Genomic DNA, 27,836 nt, shown 5'->3' on the forward strand with positions numbered 1-27,836 from the left:
GCCTCATCACATTGTTTCGCCAACTTCAGATCATTAGACACTATCACCCCCAGGGTCTCTCTCCTGCTCCGTGCACATCAGCCCTTTTCCCCCCATTGAATACAGTTCTTTCGGATTTCCACACCCCATATGCATGATTCTGCACGTCTTGGTGTTGAATTTCAGCTGCCATATCTTCAACCACTCTTCCAATTTCCTTAAATCCCATCTCACTTTCCACTCCTTCCGGCGTGTCCACTCTGTTGCAGATCTTAGTGTCATACGCAAAGACAAGCCTTACCTTCTATCCCATCCGCAATGTTGCTTACAAAGGAAAGAGTAGTGACCCTTCTTGACAAAAAAATAAAACCCAGGCCAAACCAAAATCTGGGAGCCACCTACCAGGACCTGCTCAACTAGGGTTTGCAGAGGGAACCCCCAGGAATCAGGACTGGAAGCCTGCTCTACTAGATAATCAAATGAATTGTTGCACTAGGAACAGAAGAGAAGGACCAGCTCTACAGAGTATCTATAAATAAAATATAAACAAAGTCAATGAACAGACCAATATAATCACAACCCTGCATAACAAATTGACAGTATATTAAACTTGCAATAGAAATTCAAAAAGCAAAGTTACATACCTCAAAATAAGGAAGGAGAAGATGGGAGCAACACCCCCCAACTGAAAATGCTGTGGTCCTTATCTAAGGAAGGATAGCTTAACCAGAGGAGACCTTAAAAAAACACAAAATTAAAATAAAGGGTGATAATGCAACTTAAAAAGATAAAATACCATAAAAATATGATTTGAAAATAAGATTGAAAGTTATAAAAGATTAAAAAACACATTGTAGAAAATAATGAAGACAAATGGGGTGCTGCTCCGATCTTCACACTCATTTTAGAAAGTATGTAATTTTGCTTTTTGAATTTCTATTGCAAAATTCTATGTTTAATATCTAAATATAGGTGCACAAATCTATACAAAAACCCCTATATGCTCTTCCCTTAATTCTGACAAAGAACACAGCCAATACCACCCTTATATTCATCTAATTATAATTAAAATGCTTTTTAAAGACCATCATATCTTACTGCTGCCAATCATAGTCTTTCAGGCAACGTACTCTCTAATGTTTTATAATAATCAGCATCACTATCCATGAATTTTAAAATTTAAATTTTCAATTGGATTAAAATTACTTCAATATGCACAGATTGTTTTGCTTTTCCACAGCAAGTTTCAAACATTGTTTATAGAGATTTGTGCATCTATCATATTTAGAATGTGTGTAATATTAACATAAATTGCAATAGAAATTCAAAAAGTAAACAAACACCTCATATAATGAGGGAGAAGTTGGGAATCAACATGTTTGAAACTTGCCTTTGAGAAGCAAAACAATCTCTGGAAAGGGCAACTACAGTCAGAGATGCACAGCACCAAATGTGTACTGTTCAGCTGTAGGTGCCCTCCGTAGAGAGCTTACCAAAAACATTGCAAGCAGTTAACACAACACTACAAAACTGTTTCACTGCTTTCCTTTCAAACACTGGAATTTCTTCTGCAGCAGTGGTCAGAACAGGCCTGCAGTGACAGAAGCTACCACAAATCTGTCATATGTACCTGTGCTGCCAAGGAATCAGACTCCCAATAAAACTAGATGGGGAGAAGCTGGCTACACCTTTCAGAGTCAAGAATATTAGATTTGCATATATGTAAACTGGCTCGTTGTTTCAAGATGGGACTGTGACAATTAACCTACAGAAACTTCTGCTCACTACAGCTGAAGGAGACCATCGCATTTGCTTCCACCACTTTGAAACTATATGCTAGCGATTTTGATTGCTTGCATACAGTTGAAAATACTACCAAATGCAATAATCTACAAATTAATCCACAATATTATGATCATTAGGTCAATTTTGGATGCAATGAATGCAGTATGTGTGACAAAGACACTACTGTCAGAGGTACATAAATAACTTCATTTATACTACAGCAGAGAGGTGATTTTCAGTACTATCATGTTAAAAATTACCTGCGATCTACAATGACTCAGAAGAGATTAAATGACTTAATGTTGTCTACAATCACAAAGAAGCTCTTGCACAGAAATTCCCAAAATGTCTTTTTGTTATGCAAACTGTAGCTGAGTTGCAGAAGGACTTTCTTTGGAAAGTTTGACATACATGACCAATAAAATGGCTCTTCCTTATTAATAATCAATAGAGGAGCTTATAAATATTTTGTGTATTACTTGATGTTCAGGTTATAATGTGGAGATTACTTACCTGATAATCTCGTTTTCCTTAGTGTAGACAGATGGACTCAGAACAAGTGGGTATAGTGTGCTCGTGCTAGCAGTTGGAGACGGATCTGAAGTCAGCACGGGTACATATACCCCCACAGGAAGTGAAGCTCTTCAGTAATCTTCCTTGCAAAAGCTGTTATGAATATATATGTACTGACGATCAAAGAAAAATAGTGAAAACAGGATTCCCCTGACCGATTGATAGTAGCTGGAGGCCGCCAGCATTCCCAACCGGAAGGCGTCGACACCTGGCAGAGTGAACGCACTCATGTAAGAAGTGATAAGGCTTACCTTGAATCAGTGAACCCAATGACTACAGGCAGCTGGGCGGGATGCTGAGTCCATCTGTCTACACTAAGGAAAACGAGATTATCAGGTAAGTAATCTCCACATTTCCTGTCGTGTAGCCAGATGGACTCAGAACAATTGGGATGTACAAAAGCTTTACTCCCGGACTGGGCAGGAGGCTGCCTGAGGACCGTGTAAGACCGCCCTCGCAAATGCTGTATCCTCCCTAGCCTGGACATCCAGACAGTAAAACCTGGAGAAGGTATGGAGGGAGGACCATGTCGCCGCTTTACATATTTCTGCAGGCGACAGCATCCTAGATTCCGCCCAAGATGCTGCTTGGGCTCTGGTAGAATGAGCCTTGACTTGTAGAGGCGGTGACTTCCCGGCCTCTACGTAGGCCGCTCTGATGACTTCTTTAATCCAGCGGGCGATGGTGGGCCGAGAGGCCGCTTCACCTTGTTTCTTCCCGCTGTGAAGGACGAACAGATGGTCAGTCTTTCGTACTGTTGCTGTCATTTCCAGATATCTGGGCAGCAATCTGCCAATGTCAAGATGGCATAGCAAACACCCGCCTTCAGATTTCTTCAGACCTGCCGTGGTTGGCAAAGATATGGTCTGGTTGAGGTGAAATTGTGAGACTACCTTAGGCAAGAAGGATGGAACTGTGCGAATATGGATAGCCTCAGGAGTGATCCTGAGAAAGGGATCACAGCAAGACAGTGCTCGTATTTCCGAAATGCAGCGTGCTGAACATACAGCCAGCAAGAACACCATCTTCAAAGTGAGAGAATGGAGAGACAGGCCCCGAAGGGGTCTGAAGGTGGATCCCACGAGGAAATCCAAAACAATATTGAGGTTCCACAAAGGCACTGGCCACTTCAGTGGCGGACGAATGTGCTTGACTCCTTTCAGGAAGCGAGAAACATCTGGATGCGTGACAATGGTCTTGCCATCCCTCCTGGGACCATAGCAAGACAGCGCAGCCACCTGAACCTTGATGGAGCTGAGGGAGAGACCCTTCTGAAGTCCATCCTGCAGGAAATCCAAAACAATAGGGATAGTAGTCGCATGTGGATTGGTGCCATGAGTGTCGCACCAGGCTTCAAACACTCTCCAGATCCTTATGTAGGTTAGGGGATGTGGAAAACGTGCGAGCTCGGAGGAGTGTATCTATCACTGGCTCCGAGTAACCTCTTTTCTTCAGTCTAGCCCTCTCAATGGCCAGACCGTAAGAGAGAATTGAGCTGGATCCTCGTGAAGGATGGGACCTTGACATAGCAGGTCCCTGAGCGGAGGCAGGGGAAGGGGCTCCCCTGCCAGTAGTCTTCTCGGCCAGTCTGGTGCCACTAGCAGAACTAGGCCCCGGTACTTCTGAATCTTGTGGATAAGGGTGCCCAGCAGGGGCCACGGAGGAAAGGCGTATAGCAGGGCCTCTATCATATCCCCCCTCAGCCGTCTCTTCTCCAAGCTGAAGAGTCCTAACCTCTTTAGTCTTTTCTCATAGGGGAGCTGTTCCATTCCCCTTATCATTTAGGTAGCCCTTCTCTGTACCTAGTTTAAAAGCTGCTCCATCTCCTTTTTAAAGTTTAGCGCCAGCAGTCTGGTTCCACCCTGGTTAAGGTGAAGCCCAACCCTTCGGAAGAGACTCCCCCTTCCCCAAAAGGTTCCCCAGTTCCTTCCATTGGGATGAGCCCTGCCTCAAACCATGAAGGGAAAAGGAGCAGCCTGCTAGCAGTCTTACGAGATCTGCATAAAAATTCTTCTTTGCCAGGCTGAGGCTACCATATCTCCATGGCAGAATGGCTCTCTATTCTTAATATCCTGCCTATAAAAGGCCAAGTGAAGAAGACAAAATCCTGGTTGTGCCCTTCTGGCCACATCAAGTCTGGTTCCCGCTTCTCCAGGACTTGTCGGAATGGGCCCCCGTCCGGCTGGAGACAGCATCTGATCTCATCTCTCAGAATCAGGGCACCCCGTGCCATCAGAATCTGATGGTTGGCCCTGACGGCTTGGATGTTGAGTGCATAGTCCTTCAGCCTCTGGCGCTCTCAGACTGTCTCTCAGGTACTGGTGGAGTCCCGAAAACCCTCCACCAGAAAGTCCTACAGCTTGAAGTGGAAAAGATTTTCCATCTGGTGTAAGGGGGATAGCTTAGATCCCTTCTCCTGCCCCATCCCTCATATGTTGGACTACTTGTGGCACTTCTCAGAGTCTAGGCTTCAGACCAGCTCGGTAAGGGTCCTCTTGAGTGCTGTCAGTGTTTACCCATCAGGGGGTCACTGGCATGCTGATTTCCGAGCAATCTCTGGCAGGCAGATTCATACAGGGCCTCCTCCAGCTGAAGCCCCCTCTTCGGCATCCTGTCGTAGCATAGGACCTCAAGGTTGTCCTGGCACAGCTCATGCGGCCCCCTTTTGAACCACTGCAGTCTTGCGACCTGAAGTTCCTCACCTGGAAAGTTTTGTTCCTAGTAGCGATTACTTCAGCTTGTAGGGTCAGTGAGCTTCAAGCTCTGGTGACCTACCCACCACCATACACAAAGTTCTTCCATGATCATGTGGTGTTGCATACACATCTGACGTTCCTGCCCAAGGTGGTAGATTTCCACCTAAAACAATCCATCGTATTACCCATCTTCTTCCCCAGGCCTCATTACCACTCGGGATACTGAGCCCTTCATACCTTGGACTGAAAAAGAGCCTTGGCATTCTTTCTGGATCATACAGCAAGCCAGAGAAAGTCCACCCAGCTCTTCGTCTTTTTTGATCCCAATAGACTGGGAAGGGCAGTGGGTAAGCAGACCCTGTCAAACTGGTTAGCGGATTGCATTGCTTTTTGCTCAGTAAATAGGCCTCCTGCCTAGGAGAAAAGGTTCACTGTGCGGGCCATGGCGGCATCTGTAGCTCATTTGTGAGCAGTCCCCATCGCTGAGATTTGTTGGACCGCAACCTGGAGTTCTCTTCACACATTTGCGGTTCCTTCCTGTTTGGGCAATCCATCCTGCACAACCTGTTCCAGGCCTGAACCCAACTCTTCATGCTTCTGTGGGAACCAGACAGTCCCCTACTGGCCCTACAGTTGTGCTATGCCCGTTGGCACCTTGTTCGGTCGCTGTTGGTCTCTCCTGTACTCAGGGACAGTTTGCAGATTAGTAGTCACCCACTTGAGGACTGCCATCCTGTTTATCCTAGGAGAAAGCGCAGTTGCTTACCTGTAACAGGTATTCTTCTAGGACAGCAGGATGTTAGTCCTCAGGAATCCCGTCCGCCTCCCCACAGAGTTGGGTTCTCCTTTCAGTTTGTAGTTTTAATTTTTCATTCGTATTTTTTCCATCTATAATACGAGACTGAAGGGGGACCTCGTATGGACATGTGGATAGCAGCATGCTGGTCAAAGTTTCTAGAAATTGACAAAAGTTTTCCGTGCTGGGCTCTATTGGATGATGTCATCCAGATGTGAGGATTAACATCCTGTCCTAGGAGACCACCTGTTATAGGTAAGCAACAGTGCTAAATATTTGTGGCTCGTTCAGAATTCCACTGCTCGATTGTTTCTGGTATCAACAGGTGGAATCACATCTACTCTGCTTTTTTGATCTTCAATGGTTACCAGTTGAGAGGTGGGTTAAATATATGGATGCAATGTTACTCCACAGGTAGGTTAATATGATCCTTCATGTCCATGGGCAGTACCCAAAAGTGAACTCACCATGCCTCATTTGGAGGTCCTATCTGCTCTGGAGGAACTAGGTGGGTCTGAACTTGGTTTGTGGAAGCCATTAAAGGACCAATTTATGCCTAGAGGACAGAGAACCGTGAAAGAATTGTCTAATGAGTCTAACATCTCCTCATTTCCCAAAATCAGCGTCATCCTTTGTTGGCACAGTAGTAAGAGCAACTCCTATCCTCAGGGATCCTTTTCAGTTTAGGGTCTCCCAAATTTTCTCAATTGTTCCAGGTCCTCACCAAACAGGAGATTCCCCTTTAAAAGAGAGTTTCCTTCAACCAGGCATCTGCTGCTCTGTTACATAACCAGAAGAGCCTCCTGATTATGATAGTTAAACTACCAAACAGGAAAACTTTGGAGGTCATATAATAGGGATGTGCATCGGTTCAGGCTTCATTTTCAGCCCACTGCAGGAAATATATTTCCTGCAGTTCAGGACTTTTTGATTCAGGGGGACCAAAATTTCGGTTAGCACGAAACACAAAGAATTGCGCCGGAGATGGACCCTTGGGCCGAGGTGGGGTTGACACAATCCGTAGGAAGGATCTTACGGGTTCCCACCGTTGGCAGGCGGAGTGGGCTGATGGACAGAGGCCGGCTGGCGCTTCACCAACAGCAACCCCCGTTCCCCGTGGGTTGAGCTGGACTTAGGTGGGCCTCCATATGTTGTCGATGGAAGGATCGAGGTCAGCCCAGAGGCAATAACAGAGGAGAGAAGAAGTCTGTACTGGACGAGGCGGAGTCCTGGAGACCCGGGCGCCAAGAGAACCAAAGTCAGACAGGGGCGCCCGAGCAAGAACAGGCCGAAGCCTGAATAGGCCAGGTCCAGGATGTAGACTGAAGAGGTGTCGTAGGGCAAGCTGGAGTCAGGGCCGGCGGCAATCTGGAAGCAGTGGCAAGCAAGGCTGAAATCTGGTCGAGGTGAGAATCATGAATGTACTCAAGCAATGCAGAGGTCCGGGCTTGGAGAGAGAGTCAACGGTGTGGTCAGGCAAAGCAGAAGTCAAAGTCCGAGGAGGCAATCCGAGGATAGGTTGAGGATCAGGAACATGGGAACAAGGAAACCAGGAACAGAGTCAGCGAGGACCAGGAACCAGGAAAATCTCTAGGAGGCAACAAGTACTCGACCAGCGAGACCACCTGCTGCAAAGGCAATCCTAGGAAGCGGAGCCCAGGCTTAAGTACCGGAGCTCCGCTGATGTCATCATCCGGGGCTGCGGCTAGATTCCCGCCGCGGGCCCTACTTAAGGACAGTGATGCGCGCGTGCTCCTAGGGAGGGGCGCAGCGCTGAGTAGTGACGTCTCTCCACAGGCCACATAGAGAGGCCCGACGCAGAGCACCAGGATCTGTAGCTGAACTGGAGGCACCAGGATCTGTAACTTAACCGGAAGCCTACTGCTGCCAGGGACGAAAGACCAGGCACTGGATTCACTTGAGAGAGGTGAGGGGGCCCAGCCACGGGTCTGCCGCGGCTGGCACGCGTAACACAAAGGCCCAAATCGCGGGAAATACAATATTGCCCGCAGCAGGCTGAAAACACGAGTTAGCGAGCACTAACCCGTAACTGAATTTTTTCCGAAATTTCGGAAAAAAATCCGTTCTGGTTTCAGGGTCCCTGAACCAGGATGAATTAGGCAATTTCGTTGAAATTGCCTAACTCGTCCTTGATGATAGCACATCCCTATCATATAAGGCCTCAGCTAAATGCTGTAGCTGACTCCATTTTGGCCACATCCTCCCTTTGAGAACTTCTGGATCCAGCACAGTTTCCTCACCACCAAGCCACTGCAAAAAGCAAACTCCATAAACAAGGCCACAGGAGAACAAATGTTTCAAGGGAATCTCAATCTTCTTGCCCTGAGGGTCTTTAAGAGAAGTACTATCCATTACTAGGATAGTCGTACATCTGGTGACTGGTCATCAGAGCATCCGCCAATAGAACACTACATTTATCACAAAAGCAATTATTCAATATTCACCTCAAACAAGTGTTGAATTTCCTATGGAGAAAGGGTATATAACTTAAATAGTCTTTATCCACTGAAGCCCAGCCTCAAGAACCTCAAACTCCACCAGCATGCTTTCCTCTACTTTAGAAAATGAGGACTAGGACATGCAAACCCACTTAATAGAATCCCGGAGTGGGATTTCCTCCATTTTAGTTTTCAATGCAGACACAGGAAGCCACTTGATCAGTTAATGCCACGTACTCACCCTTATGAAACAAATTACAGAATCGTCCTCCCTGCCTGAGGGAATCTCCCTTTCTTCCAATAAAGCACTGCAAGAGGAGTTCAATTGCTCCTCAGGACCCTCTTGTGAATCGAGGTTGTCTGTATTATGAAGAAGTGCAAAGTCCATTGACAAGTTAATTTTGATATTCAAGATACTAGACAACAAATCTTGCAAGCGTTTCCACACAGTAACAATACACGGTCCAGACCACCACATGTGAACAAAGGTGTTACCTGCTGGAACTCTCCCGATGGCGGCAGCATTTCCCTGACGCTGGCTTCTCCCGCGGCGCAGCTCCGCACGAATCGGCTTAGCCACGCCCCCTTTTGACATCAGACGCCGGCGGAAGTGCTGGGCAGCGCGGGAAGCCTGCCCTATTTAAGGGAGCTTCTTCTCTTCCGCGTTGCTTCGGCCACAAGTGTGTTGGGGAGTTTCTTTGCTGTGTTTCCTGTTGCTTGCTGCCTGCTTGACCCGGACTGCTTTTTGGATTACCCTGCTTGCTGCCTGCCTTTGAATAAGTTGCCTTGGTTCCTGTTGCTCGCTGCCTGCCCTGATCTGGACTGTTACTGGATTGCGTTACCTGCTGCCTGCCGCTGGACTACTCTTTCTGGTTCCTGTCATCGCTACGGGCTCTACCTGGACTACCAGGGGTGTCCTACCCAACGCCACTCTCCGAGCTTCCAGTTCCAAGAAGCTCAACTACTCAAGGTAAGCGGTCACCGGCCTTGGTTCCACGTACCAGTGTAACAGTTGGCCGAAGCCATAGAACCAGTCGACCTGACCGCTCTGCAGGCCATCCCAGGTTTGGCCTCCCGGCTTCAGCAGCAACAAGGGGTCCTCGATCAAGTAACTGGGGTACTCGATCGCTTAGTCGCCTGTATGGATGCACTGGCCCACGCTCCTGCAGCCCCAGTAACGAATACCACTTCTTCTTCCAACCCTATCCGTTTATCTCCTCCGCCACGATTTAATGGAACTTCAGCGTTGTGCAGGGGCTTTATTAATCAATGTCGAATGCACTTTTCACTGCAGCCATCTTCGTTTCCATCAGATAAGACTAAGACTACCTTTATGTTGTCATTACTGAAGGGCCCAGCCCTAGCCTGGGCTTCACCTTTGTGGGAGAGAGACGACCCTATTCTTAACAATTTGGATCGGTTCCTGAAAGAATTCCGAATCATCTTTGACGAACCAGGGCGTTCTACCTCGGCAGGCAATGAATTACTGAAAATCAAACAAGGTTCCTGTTCAGTGGGGGAATACGCCATTCAGTTCCAAACCTTGGCAGCAGAACTCGTGTGGGGTGAGGATAGTCTCACCGCCATATTTCGACAAGGGCTGGCTGAGAATAAAAAGGATGAACTGGCTGGCAGGGATCCCCCAGATTCTTTAGAGGAACTTATCCGGCTAGCCATTCGACTGGATCTACGATTTCAAGAAAGGGCGCGGGAACGGACTGCCACTCGAAGGACCTTTCGTCTGGCTCCCACCTTTCAACAACCCGTTGTCGTTCTGCGACCGACTGAAGCATCCGGGAACGTTGAGGAACCCATGCAAATTGACAGATTTCGATTAACTCCTGAGGAACGTCAACGGCGAAGATTGAGAAATCTCTGCATGTATTGTGCTGGTTCAGGCCATTTCGTTAGCAAATGTCCCAACAAATTGGGAAACTCTCGGACCTAGGTCGGGTAGGAGAGGCCTCCCTGGGTCTCACCATTCCCTCTCCTCACTACTAATTCCAGTGACCATTATTCTTAAGGACAAACCGATTCAACTTCAGGCTTTCATTGATTCAGGGGCAGCCGGCAATTTCATTGAAGGCGGCCTGGTGAAAAGCCATCATATTCCTGTGGAACCATTACCTATTTCCCTTTCAGTTACCTCGGTATCTGGACAGCCCGTGGGAATTCGGATATCTCACATTACCAAACCCATTTTACTGAATTCCGGAGTTCTTCATCAAGAAAGCATTCAGCTGTATGTTCTTCCATCCTCAGGTCTACCCTGGTTAAGGACACATCAACCTCGACTGGATTGGGCCTCTTTACAACTTATCAGTTGGAGTCCATTCTGCTTTCAAAATTGTCTAAAACAAGTTCAGAATTGTTGAATCCAAACTACGCAGCTCTCTTCCAGTATTCCTGCCCCTATGAAGACTTCGCAGACGTTTTCAGTCAACAACAAGCTGAGTCCTTACCACCTCATCGACAGTACGATTGTGCAATTGACCTTCTCCCCGGGAAGATTCCTCCCAGGGGTAGGATTTACCCTATCAGTACCCGAATCGGTAGCCCTGAAACAATATATCGAGGAGAACCTAGCACGAGGTTTCATCAGACCTTCCACGTCACCAGCTGGAGCAGGGGGTTTTTTTTGTTAAAAAGAAGGATGGGTCCTTAAGACCCTGTATTGACTACCGAGGGCTTAACAACATCACCAAGAAAATATCTTAGTCCCCTTATTTCAGAACTATTTGATCGGATTAAAGGAGCTCAAACCTTCACTAAATTGGATTTAAGAGGGGCCTACAACTTGATTTGAATACGAGAGGGAGATGAATGGAAAACGGCTTTCAACACCCATGATGGACATTACGAATACAGGGTAATGCCGTTTGGTCTTTGTAATGCCCCTGCCATATTTCAAGCCATGATCAATGACATCTTTCGCGACATCCTCTATTCTTATGTCATTGTTTATTTGGATGATATATTAATTTTTTCCAACAACCTGAAACAGCAGCAGGTCCTGCAGCGTCTCAGAGAAAATAAACTGTTTGCCAAATTAAAATAAATGTGTGTGTTTCATAAAGACCAGTTACCATTCCTTGGATATATCATCTCCAACAAAGGATTATCCATGGACCCGGGCAAACAAAGCCATTTTGAACTGGCCCCAACCCATAGACTTGAAAGCTTTACATAGATTTCTGGGATTTTCCAACTATTATAGACAATTCATTCCGAATTTCTCGTCTTTAGTGGCTCCTCTTACTGCTCTCACTAGGAGAGGAATGCCTATTCAGAAATGGCCGGAGGAGGCCGTCAATGCCTTTCTTCAATTAAAAAAGGAATTCACCAAGAACATGTCTCAAGCGCCCCGACTCCTCCAAACCCTTTATCCTAGAAGTGGATGCCTCTGCAGTAGGAGTGGGTGCGGTCTTGCTACAAACGGCAGACGATGGAAATCTGGTGACGTGCGCTTTTTTTTCAAGAAAGTTTTCATCTGTGGAAAGAAATTATACCATCAGAGATCGGGAACTTTTAGCGATTAAGTTGGCCTTTGAGGAATGGCGTCATCTCTTAGAAGGCTCTCGATATACTGTGACTGTTTACACGGACCATAAAAGTCTAGAATACCTGGCGAAAGCTCAATGATTAAATCCTCGACAAGCCCGCTGGGCACTTTTTTTTTTTTTTTTAGCAGGTTTAATTTTGTTCTGCATTTCCGACCTGCTCAGAAGAATCTGCGGGCGGACGCCCTCTCGAGAAGCTTTGATCGTGAAGATATACCTGACCCCCCTCGATACATAATAGATCCTGCACAGATACAGCTGGCTGCCACCTTCACGGTTCCCATAGGGAAAACGGTGGTTCCCAAACGATTGAGATTAAAAGTTCTTCGTTGGGCGCATGACGCTCAACTAGCAGGGCATGCGGGAATTTCACGTACCAAGGAGCTGGTATCCAGACATTATTGGTGGCCCCGGGAGAACGATATTAAGGCCTTTGTGGATTCCTGCTCGGTATGCACAGCTCAGAAGACTCTTCAACGAAAACCCTTTGGCCTTTTACAACCATTACCTGTCCCCACTAAACCGTGGACTCACATTGCCACCGATTTTATCACTGATCTTCCGACTTCGGACAATAACACTGTCATTTGGGTGGTGGTGACTCATTTTATTCCGCTGCCGGGATTACCTTCTGCATCAGAGTTAGCTCACCTATTTCTTCAACACATTTTTTGTCTTCATGGTTTCAGCTTGATTTTGGAAAGAACTGTGCAAACGTCTAAAAATCAAACTTGAATTTTCCTCAGCCTACCACCCCCAAACCAATGGACTCACGGATCGGACGAATCAATCCCTGAAGGCTTTTCTTCGATCTTATGTCAATCAACGACAAGATAATTGGGCTCCCTTGTTGGTCTGGGCAGAAATATGTCATAATAATCATTTCAACCAGGCTATGGGGAGGTCTCCCTTTTTGGTAGTCTTTGATAAGACATCCACGACTCCCGTTACCTATTGCAACCTCTTCAATTTGTCCGGCTGTCAACACAACCATCGCCTCTATGACCAAGTTATGGGAAGAGACAAGAGCCTTACTATTAAAGAATGCCGCTAGAATGAAGATCCAAGCGGATAAGACGAGATGTCCTGCTCCTCGACTCCAGGCAGGAGATCTCGTGTGGTTGAGCACGCGCAATCTTTGATTACGCATGCAGTCATTAAAATTTGCTCCTCGCTTTATTGGTCCTTTCCCTATTGAGAAGCAGATTAATGCAGTCACTTATAGACTATCTTTACCGTCCTCCTTGTGGATTCACAACACCTTCCACGTGTCTTTATTCAAACCTGCAATTATTTATTTAAAAACTTTTCTATACCGTCACTAAGTTATATACCATCGCAACGGTTTACAAATAGGCACATAGACTAAGGTAAGTAAATGTAGGATATCGCACATTCTAACAGGTGCCAATAAAGTTTGGTTACAATTTCATAAATAAAATCATTATTTGAGTAATGTTGGTCAAGTCCAGGTATATTATTGAGTTACTATCTCTGAGATATTACTTCTTAAATGTAGGATTGAGTAAATTCATTCTTATCTGCATTACCCTGTACTTTCATTCTCTACCCTCCACACTCTTTAGTGAAGGCTTTTATAAAGAGCCATGTTTTTAAATTTTTCTTAAAAGTTTTGAGGTTATTCTGTAATCTGAGTTCGGGGGCATCGTGTTCCATAGTATGGGCCCAGCCAATGATAAAGCCCTTTCTCTCACTTGGGTTAATTTTGCTGACTTTACTGAAGGGATTGTTAGTAGTGCTTTGTTTGCTGAGCGGAGGTTTTTTTGTGGAATGTGTACTCGTAAGGCTGTGTTTAGCCAGTCTGCTTCTTTATCATATATTAGTTTGTGTATGGTGCATAAGGCCTTGTATTTTATCCTGTATTCGATGGGTAACCAATGTAATTCTGCTAGAGTTTCGGATATATGGTCCCTCCTCTTTTTTCTCGTCAGTATTCTGGCTGCAGTATTTTGAAGTATCTGGAGTGGTCTTATCGATGTGCTTGGGAGTCCTAGTAAGAGTGCATTGCAGTAGTCAGTGCTGGAAAAGATAAGTGTTTGCAATACTGTTCTGAAGTGGGCAGGTGTGAGTAATGGTTTCAATCTTCTGAGGACCATAAGTTTTGCGTAGCCTTCTCTTACTTTTATAGATGTGTTGCTTCAGGTTGATTTCTGGGTCCATTATTACTCCCAGATTCCTTACTTTTTTGGCTAGCTCAATTTTTTGGTTATTTCTTAGGGTTATCGGTGTTTGAATGATTTCAGTATGTTTTCTCTCAAGGTGAAGAAATTTAGTTTTGTCAATGTTGATAACCCGTTCCATTTGGTTTAGTAGTTTAATTATGTCTAGGTACATGTTAGCTAGACTTAATGTTTTTTCAATTGTGTCATCTATTGGTAGAATTAATTGAATGTCGTCTGCGTAAATGTAATGTATTATCCCTAGGCCTGCCAGCAGATGACATAAGGGTAGCAGACAGCGCTGAACCCTGAGGTACTCCTGTTTCAAGAATAAATTTTTCTGATAATGTGTTTATCTGGACTTGAAAGAACCTGTTTAGGTAGGATCTGAACCAGTTTATTGTTTTGTCACATAATCCAATTTCTTCAAGTCTTTTCAGTAGTATTTTGTGGTTTACTGTATCAAAGGCTGCAGATAAGTCGAGCATAAGGATGTAATGTTTACTGTTAACAAAACCTCTTAGTATGTTGTCTGTTAGTGAGAGAAGTAAAGTCTCAGTGCTGTAGTGTTTTCGGAAGCCATGTTGTGAAGGGTACAGTATGTTATTGTCTAGGTCAGTGATGGCTAACCTATGACACGCGTGTCAGAGGTGACACGCCGAGACTTTTTGCTGACACGCGCAGCGTTTCGTGAACTATCGGGAATTTTTTTTGTTTAATCGGCTGCGCCGACCCTTTAAAACTAGTTTTTTAGTATCCCCCCACCCTCTGGACCCCTTCACCCTCCCCACAATGCCCCCGGGCGCAGCGACAGGCAGGGCCACGGCCCGAAGAAAAAGATCACGTTTAAACGCGCTGATGCTCCTCCTCCTTCCTTCCTGTGCGGCCCCGGAAGTAAACGTTGCCGGAGCCACGTGGGCTGGAAGTAAGTGAAGCATCGGCATGTGCAGAAGAGGAGCAGCGCTTGTGTTTACGGGCAGCTGCGAATCCCAAGTCGCAGCAGCCCGAGAAGAGGAAGAGGCCTGGTAGCAGGGCTGCCGCAGAACCCATCCTGCGACGACCCGCAAAGAGGAGGTCCAGAGGTGAGAGAGAGGCTGAGGGTCTGTAGAGGGTGTGTGTGTGTGTGTGTGTATGAGATGAGTTGAGAGATTGTGTGTGAGAGTGAGGACCTGAATGTTTGCAGAGACAGCATGTGCTTGAGCAAGACAGCATGTGGGAGTGAGAGCCTGTGCTTGAGCAAGAAAGCATGTGGGAGTGAGAGAGAGCCTGTGTGTGTGAGAGACAGCATGTGCCAGTGAGAGACTGTGTGTATGAATGATTGTATGAGAGAGAGCATGTGACAGTGAGAGCCTGTGTGTGTGAGAGAGAGAGAAATGCATGTGAGAATGAGAACCTGTGTGTTTGAGGGAAGAAGATGGAGAGAAAAGAAATAGAAAAAAAGACAATATAAAAGGAATTGGCAAAAAAAAAAATAAGAAAGGGAAGGTGCGAAAAAAAAGCCTGTGACCAACCAATTAGAAAATGAAGATCAGACAGCAAAGGTAAAACACAAAATAAATTACTTTTTAGTGATTGGCACATGTAATCTTTGGGAATGTGCAAGAATAGCACTTTCTCTATGCGGATCTCACAATGTACGAGATCAGCATGGAGAAAATGGAAGCCCATGGGGCCTGCAAAGAGGAGGCAGCAGAATGGGCTTCAGTGTCAGTAGCAGCAATCTGCATCTCCCCAATAGCCATGCGGCAGCAATGACAGTGGCAGCAGAGGAATGAGAGGTGTTCTGAAGTTGCTGGCAAAAGAGAGGGGGGGTCTGCCTTTAGTGTGTGTATGTGAATGAATGGGACTCTGCATGGGGGTGTATGTGTGTGAATGCATGGGTGCCTGCATGAGAATGAATTGGTGCCTGCCTGGAGAATGGAGCGGGAGTGGTGTGAAAATGAATGGGAGCCTGCCTGGGGTTCAGTGTGTGTATATGTGAGGGAACCAGTGAGTGTGAGAGCATGAGTGTGTATGAGAAAATCAAGGGGAGTAAGAGTTTGGGGGGGGGGGGGGGGGAAAGAGTGTTTTAATTGAAGATTTAGCCAATGAAATTCAGCAACAAAAAAGTCACTAAGCAGGTAAGGTAAAGAATTATTTGTTTTTGCTTTATTAATAAATACAGAACATATTAAAATTATAAATTTTTGTTAATAGAGCTACAAATATCACAAAATTATGGATTTTTCTAGAAGTGACACCACCCGAGTTATGCTCGGTTTTTTTATGAATTTTGACACACTGAGCGCAAAAGGTTGGCCATCACTGGTCTAGGTGTTCAGCTAGCTGTTTCTGTACTGTTTTCTCTATTAATTTAGCTAGTAATGGGAGGTTTGAGACTGGGCAGTAGTTAATGAGGATTAGTGGGTCACTGTTTTTCTTTTTGATGATTGGTTTAATGATTGCCCCTTTTAGTGTATCTGGCATTAATCCTTCAGTTAGGGATAAGTTTATGATATTAGTTAGTGTTGGGGTTACTACAATGGTAATCTTTTTTATCTCAGTTGTTGGTATTGTATCGATTTTGTGTGGAGCAGGGTTTATATTTTTTATCATTGTTTCAACTTCTTGTTCTGATATTTCTATAAATGAGGACCATATGTTAACACCGCTTTTTTGCATTACGATTGTTTGTTTGCTGTTTTTTGGGAGTTTGTTTCTTAGGTTTAATATTTTGTCACTAAAAAAATTTAGCTAATTCATTGCATTTTGATTCAGAAAGACTGAGGTGATTCTTGTTTGCCATTTGTGAGATTCGTTACTATGGAGAATAAGGTTCTTGGGTTATTGGCAAACTTTTCTATTTTATTGGAATAGTATTCTTTTTTAGTATTAAGGATCAGTTGTTTGTAGAAAGCTAGATGTTTCCTGAATTTGGTTAGGTTTTCAGTTTTGTGTTTTCTCCAGTTTTTTTCAAATTTTCTGAGCTTTCTTTTTGTATCTTTTATTTTTGCATTATGCCAGTGGTTATTTTGTTTTGTTTCTTTGATAGTTAGTTTTGATGGTGTTTATTTCATTGGCTATTTTTTTGGTTGAGTCTAACCAGAGTTCCATAGCTGAGTTACAATCATTAAGTGTTATGTCTTAGTTCTTCTTCTAATTATGCCTTGGCCTTCCAGAAAGAGGAGGCCTAATACACACTTAATTCAGAATGATAACCAATTTCGAAGTGGAGGACATCCTGGATTCCAGAAGATATAGGGGACAACTACAATATTTAAATTTCTTGGAAGAACTTTGGACCTGAAGAGAACACTTGGGAACCTGCTCATAATGTACACGCACCTTAAATTCCATCATCAATGCTTTCCTCTCAAGGCCAGACCTAGGGAGAAGAGAGGAGGGCATTGCAGGGGGGGTACTGTTACCTGCCAGAACTCTCCCGATGGCGGCAGCGTTTCCCTCTGACGCTGGCTTCTCCCGCGGCACGGCTCCGCACAAATCGGGGCTTGGCCACGCCCTTTTGATGTCAGACACTGGCGGAAATGCTGGGCAGCGCGAGAAGCCTGCCCTATTTAAGGGAGCTTCTTCTCTTCCGCGTTGCTTCGGCCACAAGTGTGTTGGGGAGTTTCTTTGCTGTGTTTCCTGCTGCTTGCTGTCTGCTTGACCCGGACTGCTTTTTGAATTACCCTGCTTGCTGCCTGCCTTTGGATAAGTTGCCTTGGTTCCTGTTGCTTGCTGCCTGCCCTGGTCTGCGTTACCTGCTGCTGGACTACTCTTTCTGGTTCCTGTCATCGCTACTGGCTCTACCTGGACTACCAGGGGTGTCCTACCCAACGCCACTCTCGGAGCTTCCAATTCCAAGAAGCTCAACTACTCAAGGTAAGCGGTCACCGGCCTTGGTTCCACGTACCAGTGTAACAAAAGGTACCCAATTCCTTACATCCCATCCAACAGTAACCCATGTGGCCAGTATAGTATTTACATAATTTTTCAGGTGTAATATACCAACGATATAGAATTTTATAACTGTTTTCTAAAAGATCCGCTGCTATAGAGACTTTACTAATTTGTGAGAATATAAGAGACCAGGCCTCCGGCTCAAAATCAGGCGGTAAGTCCGCTGTCCACAACCTCATAAAGGATGGGAGAACTGACGGAGGACCATTCACCAATTTATATATTTTGCAGATCAATTTGTGAAATAAATAGGGCACCGAGCAGAACCCCTCAAACAAGGTTTTAACCATATTGTGGCCTTCTTCTTTAAGTATACCCCTATAGAAATGGCAAATGTGATTATATGCCATAAATTCCTGATAATGAAGCCCATTGTCTTTGCACATAGCAGAAAAGGGAATAAACTTTCCGTCCACCACCAACTGATCCAAGCGTTGGATTCCCAGATCTTTCCACATCGGAAAGGCTCTAAGGTGTATACCGGGCCGGAAAGAAATGTTATGGAAAAGTTGAGAAAGACACCAGTAATTCCTTTTGCCCACCAGTTCCGTCTTCCACTGATCCCTTATCTGCATAGTGTTTCTCGTAGTGGGTAGCATATCTGGACAAGGTCTCCAAGTTTTCCTGGGTTGCCAGGGCAAAGCAGAGAGTGGCATGCCTGCCATATACAATTGTTCTATGTTCGCCCAGTGTTTGGGATCCCGCATATCATGCCACACTACCAAGGGCCTTAACTGAGCTGCAGCATAATACCAATACCAATGTAAATTCGGGACTCCAAGCCCTCCCTCTAATTTAGACATATATAGAACTGCTCTTGCTACTCGGGGAGGCCTACGTTTCCAGATAAAACTGAAGATTTTCCGTTGCCATTTTTTTTAACAATATACTGGGGATATTAATGGGAAGAGATTGAAATAAGTATAAAAAACTTGGAAGAATATTCATTTTAATCGTTGCTATACATCCCAGCCACGAAGTAGGGAGGCGTGTCCAAATATCCAAATCCCGATAAATTTTTTGCAGCAGAGGCATATAATTGAGCTGGAATAGGTCCTTGGGGTGACTAGCTAGCTTAATTCCCAAATATTTAATTGTTCGAGTTGCCCATTGAAAAGGATGGGAGAGGAGAAGCTCATCAGTAGTGGTTTGAGAGCATGTAATATTTAAGATCTCCGATTTTTCCCAATTCACCTTAAATCCGGAAGCCTCGCTAAACTTTTTGATTTCATGTTCAATACCCATAAGATTCGTGGGGGTTCCGGATTGTGAACATAATATCAGCAAAAAGACAAAGTTTATAAATCTGGGCTCCTACCAGGAAGCCATGTATTTGGGAATTCCGCCTTATGCTAATGGCCAGGGGTTCAAAGAAAAGAGCAAAGAGAGCTGGGGACAAAGGGCAACCTTATCTGGTATCTCTTTCAACAGTAAATTGGTCAGAATATCTCCCATTTATTTTGCGACATGCCTTAGGCCCATCATACAATTTGTGAATCCATGTACAAAAAAAATAGCCAAATCCCATTTTCTTTAATACACCAAATAAGGGCCAATGTACCATGTAGAATGTTTTCAGCATCTATAGATAGAAAAAGATCTTCTGATTTACTAGAATGAGCTATCCACATTAAATTAAGGAGTTTACGGATATTATCCCCTGCTAGCCGACCAGGAATAAATCCCGCCTGATCCTGATGAATTAGCATGGTGATATATTTATTTATTCTACCGGCCAAGATTTTTGCCAATATTTTGAGATCTAAATTAATCAGTGAAATCGGCCTGTACGAGCCGCACACAGTTGGGTCACGTCCCGGTTTTGGGAGAACTGTGATACCCGCACGGTTGGCGTTAGGTGGAAAAGAGGACCCTTCCCTTAAGGAATTATAAACTTTCTGCAAATATGCTACTAAATATGGTCCAAATTGTTTATAGAATTTGGCAGTCAGACCATCTGGTCCTGGTGATTTACCTATTTTAAGAGACTTAATGGTCTCCAAAATTTCTGGAGTTGAGATCTCAGCCTTCAGTTCAAGCTGTGCCTCCTCTGACAAGATGGGCAATTCAACTGTATTAAGATAAGTCTCCACATTCTGTTGTGAGATGGATTTATTGGCACTATATAGCTCGGCATAAAAATCTAAAAATCTATTCCTGATATTAGTATTATTAGTTAATATCAGGTCTCCGTGACCTTTGATTTTGGAAATATTGTTTTGATATTGAATTTTTTTTTTAACTGATTAGCTAAAGTTTTCCCTGCCTTATTGGCCCCCTCAAAATAAGTTTGTTTTGTCATTTGCAACGAGTGAGCCATATTTTCAGATTCCATCCTTATTAGATCTTCTCTAGTTTTTGATAACTGAAGCAAAATTTTAGGATCCCCTGATATTTGATGTTTGCGGCTTAACTCTACAATCGCAGCCCGCAAGGACTGGATCTCCCCTGTTTTCTTCCTTTTAACATATGTTCCCCTTGAAATGAGAACCCCCCTAATATAAGCCTTGAAGGCTTCCCATACCACGGGAGGCTCGGTAGTGCAGTTATTTCTAAAAAAAAATCTTTAATTTCTAGTATGAGGGTTTGATTGAAATCTTTATCCAATAATAAAGACTCATTAAGTCGCCAAAGGCAGGTACCCCAATCGTATGAGACAAAGTTTACAGTCAAGGTAATCAGGGTGTGGTCCGACCACGCTATAGGTATATCATCTGCGTGGGTAACTTGATGGAAAAACCAGTCTACTAAAAAATAGTCTATCCTAGAGTATGATTTATGAGTGGGAGAATAATAAGAATAGGACCTAGTATGTGGATATCTGTACCTCCAAACATCCAATAATTGGAATGCATCCATTAATCTTTGTAAACTACTTCTGTGTTTAGGAGGAGCAGACACATATCCCTTAGAAGCATCCAAGCTGGGAATTCGAGCCAGGTTAAAGTCGCCCCCTATCAATATTTTTCCCTTTCCTTTGTCTATTAGCAGCTTCATCAATTTATCATAAAAGAGATCTTGATCAATATTGGGAGCATAAATGTTGAGAAGTGTGTACTGCTCCCCATCAACCAATATCTCCAATAGAATATATTGCCCTTCAGGATCTTTAATACAAGCCTTGCAAATTAGCAGTAAACAGAATCCCAACCCCTGTATATTTAGCCCCCTTAGAGCCAGATCCTGCTGCTTGTGAGGGCTTGAATCCCCTGTCTCCTAAAATGGCAGCCGCCTCCTGCATTGTATGAATTTGCGAAGTTCCTCCCTAAAGTCTTCCATCATGCTGTGCATTTCTTTTTTATAATTTTTTAAATCTTGCCTGAGCGAACAGAACCAGTTCCGAAACTCTGCACAAGTCTGTGCTTCGCCCGCCATTATATTTAATTCATCTTCGTCATTCACAGCTGGATCCTGAACAAGCTCACCCTCCATATCTGCGACAGGTTCCCTTAGTTCCCGCTCCGTTTGCTTGTGATATGAAAATTGCTGGAAATTGATCTGATTTTTTTCTTCCCAGTCATCCCTCGGAATTCCTGTTAACTTCTGCCTCTGTATTCGGAAAGAATTTCAGGTTTTGAGGTGTTTAGAAGTGATAAATCATTCGGGTGAAGCGAGAGCTCACAAACTAAGCAGCCATCTGCTACGATGACGTCACTTCCTGAGTATATGGTTTCTCACAATGCTGCACCATCTATATGTAGTGGCAATATCACAGTGGAAATCTCTGTGCTCTGCCGCCATTTGCTGGTAGGAAGACTTAGCCCACTTGTTTGGATACAGCTGGATTGGTGCAGCAGGATAACATGGAAGTTATTGATTACTAACACATCTCCCAAGTGTCCAAATTGTATTTTAAGTTCAGACATTTTATCTTTCACAACTTCACAGAAATGGTCATGAAACATACCCCATGTGACAGACAGTCTAATTTATGAAAAGGAGTTTCTAAATATTTTGTACCCATGGGAAAATTTGTTATAAGGACACCAAGGCTCCAAGTTTGAGTCATTTTAATGTTTCAACATAAAGATGTATGCTGAGCTGTTATGGAATTGCAATTCCATAAATTCCTTGGCATTTTTCACAGTTTGAGAAGATGCACAGTGTACTTTGTGCTTTAGTTACAAACACCTATATTTAGGTTTTTTTGTACATTCTATAAGTCTCAGCGATACAGGAATGGAATTCCTTAGGGAAGGAGCAGCAACCAAAAAAGCACAGACTCTTCTGGAAGATAACATCACTGCGCATATCTTGGGTACCTTAAGAAGGCCTCTCATGATATAAGGATCCTGCTCGGTTGGTATATGTGCAATAAAAAATGTATCCAAGGAATGAAGAGGTGCTGTGTAGTTTGAGTTAAAAGAAGGATTTCTGACTGAACTCTGTGGCAGACAAGCAGCCACTGGAAATGGTATAGAGACAGCGTAATATGATCAGAACATTTGGATCCATTGTGCTATAGAATTGAGGAACAGGTGAAGTGGTTTTAAAGTTAGTTCAGGAAAACCAAGATATAGGGCATTACAATAGTCTATGACTGGTAACAGTGATGCTTGGACCACCAATTTAAAATCGCTAGGTTCAAGCAAGTTTCTCAAGCCATGCAAAACCCTCAATTTAAAAAAGCCATTTTTGATCACCGTCTCAATGTGATGATGGAATGATAGAGTGGAGTCAATCTAAACCCCAAGGCTTTTAACATGAATAGAAATGGAAAAATGGATGTTATTCAGAATATTAAAAAGTACAATGACACTGTTAGAACATCTGACAATCAAGAACTAGGTTTTGGCCACATTCAAAGAGAGTTTATGCTGATGAGGCCACTGATGGCTGATAAGCAAATACCAATACCACTAACCGTCTCTGACCAGGTTGCACCAATTTTGACATAACATTGAGGTCATCAACCTATATTCTGTAACCATCACAAAGGCTTGATAGAATTTTACAAATTGGAGCCAAATAGATATTTAACAGAGCAAAAAGGGCAGAGCCTTGAGGAACACCTGTTTTATTAGTAAACCATGAAGAATACTAGTTTCCTACTTTAACCTGTGAAAAGCAATTAGACAGGTAAGATGTAAACCAAATTAGAACTTGCTCACCTATCCCACATTCCATCAACCGCTGAAGGAGGACATGATAATCAAGAGTGTCAAACACCGAAGCGATATCCAGTGTGACCAGAACATAACTATGGCCACTATCAATGTCCCATCTAATGCTGTCAAGAAGGGAAACAAGTAGAATTTCAGTATTGAGAGGTTTTCTGAAACCAAATTGGAAAGGATCCAAAATCTGGTGATCTTCAACAAAATCAGACAATTGCTTAAAAACTACATTTACCAAGAGTTTAGAAGAAATGGCAGAGAAGAGAAAGGTCTGTAATGCGTGGGCACTGAAGGATCCAAATCAGCTTTTTTAAGAAAAGGTCTAACAACCAATTGTTTCAAGCTAGCTGGTACTATACCATCAGATAAAGAAAGATTAACAAGCTTGGTTATAGGAGGAGCTATTAGCTCTCTTGAAGCTTTCAACGTTGGAAAACTTCAAATTTTGAAAGAACAATAAGAGTTCAGTGGGGGAAATGGCCTGAACAATTTCAAATGAGGTTGTAGGATTAAACTCAGACCATAATACAGGATGAGTGTCTAGAGAATTGTCTGCATGGAGGAACTTGATTGAAAATTACTTATCAAAGACTGAATTTGGGCCTCTAAATAATCCTTAAATTCATGATAGGTGATACAAGAGGATGCCACCTCATTGCCTTTCTTACTTACGGACAGCTCATTAGAGAGCTTCTTAGCTAAACCAAAAAGAATCTTAGGATTGAAATCAATTTCTCGAATTAGACTGGAATAGAAATCTTTCTTTGATAGAGCTATCAAAGACTTGTATTAAAGCATCATTTTTCTGTAGGAGATAGAGAGGGTATCTGAAGGACGTTTATGCCATGTAACCTCCTCTACATGAGCAATGCATTTCTGTGACAAACACCATAACATAATTAACTGTCAAGTCATGAATATCATGGGAGTTTATAGTTTAGTATCTTAAAAGATGCATGGGAAGATAAAGAAAGTAGTACAGTTCAAGGTCACAGTAAATTGTTCAAAACAAAAATACACAAAATGAGGAAAGCTTTACAACAAACCAGTATACCCAAAACCGGGACTTGTAATTTTCCATACGTAACTGACTTACCCATGAATTTCACTACAGATATGGCAAGTTCATTATTCACAATTATAGTTGATCAACGGCATTTTAAACTGGGACACAAAAGGGTGAAATTAGCACATTTGAAACTTAGAAGCAATAGCGCCAATCATCAAGACTTCAACCTTCACTCAAGCAGCTAATAGCCAGCTTACTATGAAGAGGGCTCCCTGTTGTAGAGCATTCATTTAATGTTGCCAGAAGCAGAGCAGTAGGCAATATCAGTGTGCCACTTACCTCAGTAGCTTAGACCATGCGGACATCATTCCTCTATTTTTGCAACATAAAATGATTGTCTCCCCCCACCCCCCAATAGCAGCAAATTATTTGGGTTGTTAAATGTTGCATTAAGTGGGTACTTTACCTGGCTGCGTAATATCCTCCCTTGTACTTTCAACACTAGAACTCTCCTTTAAAGTCACAAGGCTAAACAGAAGGGGTTCATACTATAAAAAATTACTACTTTCTTACCAAGTAGTTCCTTCTGTGAACTGGCATCCCTGAAAGTAATCCTTTCAACCATGGCCCAGAAGATGATCCCCAGGGCAAAAATGTCTGCTTTAGCAGTATAGCTCCCTTCCCACATCTCAGGTGCCATGTAAAAATCTGAACCACAGGCTGAAGTGAAGCGATGCTGATTCACATTTACTTTTCCCAGACATAACTTGCTCAGACCAAAATCTGCCACCTAAGGATAAAAGTTAACAATTAGTAAGGAACAGAGTAAACTTGATTAAATGTTAATACCTAATCTGAACAATTGCACTCTCACTTGTACTGCTTCTTAATGCTAATGGATTGTTGTGTTGCCATTTTAAACCACAATCTGGGTGTGTCTTGAACATGTAAGAGCCTCTTTTTGAGAACATGTGTAATCATGCAAGTCTTTTTCTAGCGTCATGATCTCCACAGTGTAGTAATTAATGGGCAGTATGCAAGGTATGAAGAGCTGGGCCCTGCTTTATGCCACACACAGCACCTCCTCCTCTTTCCCCTCCTTAGCCTTCCCCTTCCAGCCTCTGTCCCCAGGCTGAGAGTGATGGGAAAAGATTGCACTAAGCACTGGCTTACTCTGAATAGTGGGAGCAGCAGTAGTGAAGGAGCTCTGGCAGTTAAATGTGGCAGGCAAGGTAATTACCGTATTTTTCGCACTATAAGACGCACCTGACCATAGGACGCACCTAGGATTTGGAGGAAAATTAAGAAAAAAAAAATTCTGTCCCCATGATGGGCTCTCCCCCCTGGTGGCCGTCCGTGGGATTTTTTTTTTGTTTTTTTATAGTAAGGCAGAGAACATCCACACAGGTACTCACACTCACTGGTTTTCTGTCCCTCACATACATACATAGGCTCTTTCACATTCACTAGCTCTCTTCACATATACACATACCCACAGACAATCACACACTCAGACTCTCCCTCATACACATCTCTCTCACACCAGTTATTTTAAACTTTCATGACTGCTCCAGAGTTCAATAATAAATAGTCAGGGCTATATTACATTGATTAGGAGAGCAATTGCTCCTAATATTTCAACAGGTAGTCACTTAATCAGCACAGGCAGTAATTCTATTTGCTGGTCTGTGTCATGTGTCCTCCATCCCAGGCAGTATACCACCCCCATGACCCTCCAATACATCCAAACCACAACGAGTGAAGTTCTTACTTTGGACTGCAAGTGAGAGCCTCCGACGGCAGAGCCCGAGCTCCCCGCCGGTTCCGGGTGCATCTCACTGCGAGGGTCGCCGCGGCGCAGGTCAGTCATCACCTGTTTGAACCGCGTGGGCTACGGAGGCCCCTCCAGTTCAAACAGATCCCTGCCGGTCTGCTGTTCCCGCGGTGCAGCTTGCTGCGAGGGTCGCCGCGGCGCAGGTCAAATGCCAGCCATCTGAACTGGAAGGGCCTCCATAGCCCATGCAGGTCAAACAGGTGATGTCTGACCTGCGCCGCGGCGACCCTCGCAGCAAGCTGCACCGCGGGAACAGCAGACCGGCAGGGATCTGTTTGAACTGGAGGGGCCTCCGTAGCCCATGCAGGTCAAACAGGTGATGTCTGACCTGCGCCGCGGCGACCCTCGCAGCAAGATGCACCGCGGGAACAGCAGACCGGCAGGGAGCTCAAGTTCCGCCGGCAGAATACACACGCCTACACCACCATGCTGATTGGGCGGAGTTGGGAGGAGGCGGGGGACGGCGCGCGAGAGGGAGAGCTGCTACATTCGCTCCATAAGACGCACCCACATTTTCTCCCCATTTTTTGGGGAAAAAAAGTGCGTCTTATGGAGCGAAAAATACGGTAACTGAGCTAGCTGCCCACACCACACTGACTTATCCCTTACCCTGCAATTGTATATAGAGTGTGCTGGTCATAAGAACATAAGATGTGTCATAATGGGTCAGTCTAAGGGTCCATCAGGTCCAGTATCTTGACTCCAACAGCAGCCAATCCATGTCACAAGTATCGACAACTATCCAAATATTAAATAGAGCCCATGGTATGAATGCCGGCAACAAGCAATGACTATTCCCTATTGATTGACAGCAGTTTATGGACTTCTCCTCCAGGAACTTATCCAAAACTTTTTTAAATCCAGCTACACTAGCTGCCTTAACAACATCCTCTGACAATTAATTCCAGAACCTAACTGTGTGCTAAGAGAAAAACAATTTGTCAATTTGTTTTAAATGTCCTACTTGCTAATTTCATGCAGTGCCCCAGTCCTTGTATTATCCGAAAGAGTAAAGCAGAGTTGCTTGCCTGTAACAGGTGTTCAAGGACAGCAGGATATTAGTCCTTACACATGGGTGACATCATCCAATGGAGCCTAGCACAGAAAACTTTAGTCAAAGTTTCTAGAAACTGACAGGCACACTGAGCATGCCCAGCATGCCGCTAACTACACATCCACATGGGGTCCCTCTTTAGATTTATAAGAGTTCATGAAAAAACAAAACACAAAGAGAAACCCAATTCTGCTAATCTTATGAAATTGCATTTTAAAAGCTCACTCTTGTTTGGGAGAGAGGTGGAGAAACTAGCCAGTAAGTGGGGCAAATCGCCAGTTCCTCGATTGCTGGCAAATAAGAGGCAGTCACCGTGCCCCTTTGGTATTAGGGGGTTGTCCCAGGGGTTCCAGGTGTTTTCGTCCCTATAGAGGGTTGATCTTTCAGAGGACTTGGCCTTTCAGCAGGTCTCAGTCCTTTCATCTCAGACAGCCCAAGCAAGGAGCATTCCCACCAGTGGGATCAGGAAATAGGGGGGGGGGGGGGGGGGGGGTCGCCCCTATTTTTATCAGAGGGATGCCAAAGAAGGACATCTCTATCTTCACACCAAGCCTCAAACACTCACCAAACTTGCGCACAGGCTAAGGAAGTGGAAAGCTTTCGTGCTCATAGCAAGGTGGAAATCACCACAATTCAACATCCATGCTTCAACAAGCAAGCGCTCTCAAGGGCCAAACCGTAAGACAAAACAGAGTTAGAACTTCGTGAAAGATAAGGCCCTGCTGCAATCTGTTTCTGCGCAGTGGAAGTTGAAGGGAGGTAGTCTTCGCAGATCTGCATACCATGGCTTCCTGGGCCAATCCGGAACCACAAGAAGCACCGTCCAGCTGTGGCCTTCTATTTTTAGAAACATTC

General features: G+C 44.2%; 1 protein-coding gene across 5 annotated transcripts in view; it reads right to left on the reverse strand.

Annotated features, from left to right (window-relative positions):
* The window catches only part of LOC115088174 (serine/threonine-protein kinase PDIK1L-like), a 292,604-nt gene that overhangs the window by 216,761 nt on the left and 48,007 nt on the right, over nt 1-27,836 (reverse strand). For 4 of the 5 annotated variants that reach the window (XR_003855717.1, XR_003855718.1, XR_003855719.1 and 1 more), the window contains exon 2: nt 24,667-24,883. Coding sequence is in view for 2 of the 5 variants with exons in the window: in XM_029596185.1 (XP_029452045.1) it covers nt 24,667-24,883 (217 nt within the window). In the remaining 3 variants the exon portion in view is untranslated. Of the gene's footprint in view, nt 1-623; nt 717-24,666; nt 24,884-27,836 lie in introns of all 5 variants that reach the window. The other variant, XM_029596186.1, reaches the window with a different exon arrangement.

The sequence above is a fragment of the Rhinatrema bivittatum genome, chromosome 3 (genome assembly GCF_901001135.1).
Source record: "Rhinatrema bivittatum chromosome 3, aRhiBiv1.1, whole genome shotgun sequence".
Classification (NCBI taxonomy): Eukaryota; Metazoa; Chordata; class Amphibia; order Gymnophiona; family Rhinatrematidae; genus Rhinatrema; species Rhinatrema bivittatum.